General features: G+C 35.9%; 2 protein-coding genes across 2 annotated transcripts in view; both read left to right on the top strand.

The window, feature by feature from the left end:
* Positions 1 to 3,280, top strand: part of LOC113202828 (plexin-A4) — a gene marked incomplete in the record, with an annotated part of 128,959 nt that extends 125,679 nt beyond the window's left edge. Inside the window, 5 exon segments of the mRNA XM_052265623.1 lie at positions 74 to 178; positions 309 to 478; positions 591 to 733; positions 882 to 1,027; positions 1,105 to 3,280. Of these exon segments, the coding sequence (XP_052121583.1) occupies positions 74 to 178; positions 309 to 478; positions 591 to 733; positions 882 to 1,027; positions 1,105 to 1,281 (741 nt within the window).
* LOC113202874 (dynein light chain roadblock-type 2) overlaps positions 1 to 3,570 on the top strand; it is a 223,281-nt gene that overhangs the window by 185,682 nt on the left and 34,029 nt on the right. The gene's annotated exons all lie outside the window — the stretch shown is intronic.

Raw genomic sequence — 3,570 nt, 5'->3', positions numbered from 1 at the left:
TGCCTCATTACCGTATTTCCCACTTAGATTAAAAAAAAAAATTAATTGTGTAAATCTGTATATTTTTTTGCAGACGTGGCATTTAGTCAAGCATCATGACACTGATGCACAGAAAGAAGGAGAGAGGGGAAATAAAATGGTGTCAGAAATTTACCTTACCAGATTATTGGCTACCAAAGTAAGTATGAGTAGCAACTGGCTTCTTAGAACTTACATAATTGCATGTTGTATTCAAAGATAAATCAAAATGACTTTTGGTATCACATAGAAAATAACTGATTACATTATCATGTTCTATTTTAAAACAGGGCACACTCCAGAAGTTTGTTGACGACTTATTTGAGACAATATTTAGTACGGCTCACCGTGGGTCAGCTCTACCACTGGCCATCAAGTACATGTTTGATTTCCTAGACGACCAAGCTCTTCAGCATGGAATCTCTGATCCTGAGGTTGTTCACACTTGGAAGAGCAATAGGTATGAATTTTTCTCTATCTTGTAATAAATTACTTGCATCATAAATTTTGAATAATTTGCCTAATAGTTTATCATATCCTTTTCATTTAACATTCCAATTCCTTTTTTTCAGCTTACCCCTTCGTTTTTGGGTTAACCTAATAAAGAATCCAAACTTTGTTTTTGATATTTATAAATCAAACATTGTGGATTCATGTCTCTCAGTTGTTGCACAGACTTTCATGGACTCTTGTTCAACATCAGATCACAGACTTGGTAGGTTCCTGAACAATTAATTACTGAATCAACTGTAACTTGAGTTGTTTTTTGTTTTTTTTTATTCGAGCAACTGAAGCGCCTGATGATGATAGGAATCTTATGTAAACTATATCTAACAAATGAATATTTTCTATCACAATTGTAGGCAAAGACTCACCAAGCTCCAAGTTATTGTATGCAAAAGATATTCCAATTTATAAGGAGTGGGTTGAGAGGTATTATGGTGATATTAAAATGATGCCAGCAATATCTGATCAAGATATGAATGCCATGCTTGCAGAAGAGTCCAGAGTAAGTACAAACAAACTAAACTCCCTGTGGTCACAAATTGATTTTTTTTCTAACATGTTTTATTTTATTGTTTCTAGATACACACAACAGAGTTCAATACCAATTGTGCTTTGCATGAGCTTTATAGTTATGCTATAAAGTACAATGAACAATTAACTGTCACTCTGGAAGAAGATGAATTCTCACAGAAGCAACGACTTGCATACAAATTTGAGCAGGTGCACAATATCATGGCAGCTGAGTCGAATCCCTGATGGCGACCAAGCCCCGGGCTGGGGCCGCAATCTAACACTGCTACGTTAGAGTTGCGTTGCTAGGCCCGGGGCGCGAAGCGTCGTCATATCTTGCAGCAAGTGCATCTTCATTTAACATTTTGAAACCAGTGCTGGTGTGTGTGCACAGTTGTGTAACTCCCCCATATCTGTGATGAGTTGTGTTTGAAGAAGAGGATGCCATTAGCTGCCTCATATTTAGCTGAAGTAACTTCAGTTAATTGGATTCATTGGCTTTAAAGTACAAACTTGAACTAAAGTGGACATTGGGCATTTTTATCGCTCAAGTACATTACTGGGGCATTATTGATTTTGCTCAATTGTTGTCAAAGTTGCTCTCAGGACACTTGCCAGGAGTGCCTGGCTAGACACATTGCCAAAGTGCACGGCAACTGACGTGGATCTGATGCGTTGTGAGGAGATACGTAGAGACGAACTTGCCATAATTAACTTGTGTGATTCGTCCTAATATCACAAATTGTGTAGGATTGACTCTTTCTATCAGCTTTGATCTTTCTACAGCAGTATATGCCGAATATTATCAGTTTTTTTACTGTCTCTCACTTCTTTGTTTTTCTAAATTAAATGTGAATGTCTTCCAAGCCCTGCATTCTTGCTCTTTCCTTTACATTCATTCCATTAATGGTTATTTGTGTGTGTAGCTAGCAATAAAACTATGCTGCATTAATCAAAATGATGATTTGACTGAAGTATGCAAAGAGAACAAACTTTTCTCTCCATTCTTGGTTGTGTTTCTTTAGAGGGTGTGCAAGCTTTTGTGTGTTATACTTATTGTCACATATGGGCTGGATATTATGTTTGACTGTGTAGCCTGCCATAAGTTAAAATTCATAGCTCATCTGATAGAAAATGTGACAGAGCTCTGATGAGTTGTCTTTTGTAGCAATTTTTCATCAGTGCCCTGTAGCAGTAGTTTTTGCTCAAGTTAAATGGAAGATATTATGGCTGGTGCTCATTAAATTTTATTTTATTTTTTGTTTTTTAATACGCACTGAAGTATTTTATTCTGGTGTTTATTATCCTGATATGTCAACATTCCAAGACAGTGTACTTTCTTAGTTTGTTTGTAGTGAGACAGCAGATTCTCAGTTAAATTTCTCTGGCACTGACTCATTAACATTATTTTTGAAGTTTTCACCAGATAAAATACTTAGTGATATTGTAGATAGATGTGTAGGTAAATGTTGTTTAAATGTCTGGAAAATTAGCACCAGCCATAAGAATCTTGTGATTTTCTCATTAGCATAAATTTTCAACAAATTAAATGTTAACTTAAAATAAATACTCCAACTATGCATCTGTGTGTCTTTGGCAATTGATGTCAAGTTTTGCACACCCTTTTTGTTTACCTGTAATAAGTGTTGACCAATAAGGCCACTGTGTGTGTATTTGTGTAATTGATATGTCCCCCGTCCCTGTGTAGTTATACCCAGCAGTAGCTGTGGTTGCATTCAATGTTTTTTGTTCCAAAGGCAAAGATAATGGATGACTAGTGTCTGTAATGCCTTTTTTTATCTACCAAAGTTATCATTGTATATCCTCAATTTTATGCTTTTAAAAAATTCCTTTTGAGATTAAGCCATTATGGCCCACATGATATTCCAATGATTATCCTTGAGGAACACAACCGATATGCTGATTGTATCATTAAGACTGGATATTTTTAGTTATTTCAAATTTTAATGAAATGTGATTAACTTAATGAGTGACAAACTGTCAGGAGGTGTCACATCATTCAACAATCCTATTAAAAGTACAGCTATACTATAATGTATTACTTCTGTAAATATATTTTGTTTTTAACTTTAGTTGTTAAATGTCGTGGATCTATTGTACGAGCTTTTATTACCTGTTTGAATGAGTGGATCTCCCAAACCATCACATGAATGTTGTTTCATCCTGTCAGTGTTTGAGTATGCTTAGTGTTTTGTCACTATAAAGGAAGGCAATTTTTCATGTACCTGGCTTTGTTTATTTTTAACTCTACCAAGCCTCCCACCTCATACTATCATTTAGAGGCTCACCTCAAACCACTAAATAGTTTTTTCAGGACTCCGAAGTATGTCAATCGTCTGTGAAATTAATACTTTTGGAGTCCGAGCTGAATTCTGTCTGAAAGGAAGCTGTCACCACATTTTGATCTGCTGTTCTCTGTACTTCAGATGAAATAGTTCAAGGAGTATTGCCGTTCTTCTTTGGACCCAGTATCTGATGCAGTAAACAGAGGCCTAGGATATGCTCATATCGCCC

This window comes from Frankliniella occidentalis, unplaced genomic scaffold, assembly GCF_000697945.3.
Source record: "Frankliniella occidentalis isolate FOCC.00 unplaced genomic scaffold, Focc_3.1 Scaffold28, whole genome shotgun sequence".
Classification (NCBI taxonomy): domain Eukaryota; kingdom Metazoa; phylum Arthropoda; class Insecta; order Thysanoptera; family Thripidae; genus Frankliniella; species Frankliniella occidentalis.
Note: the sequence above shows the minus strand (reverse complement) of the source record. Positions and strands in the feature narration are given on the sequence as shown.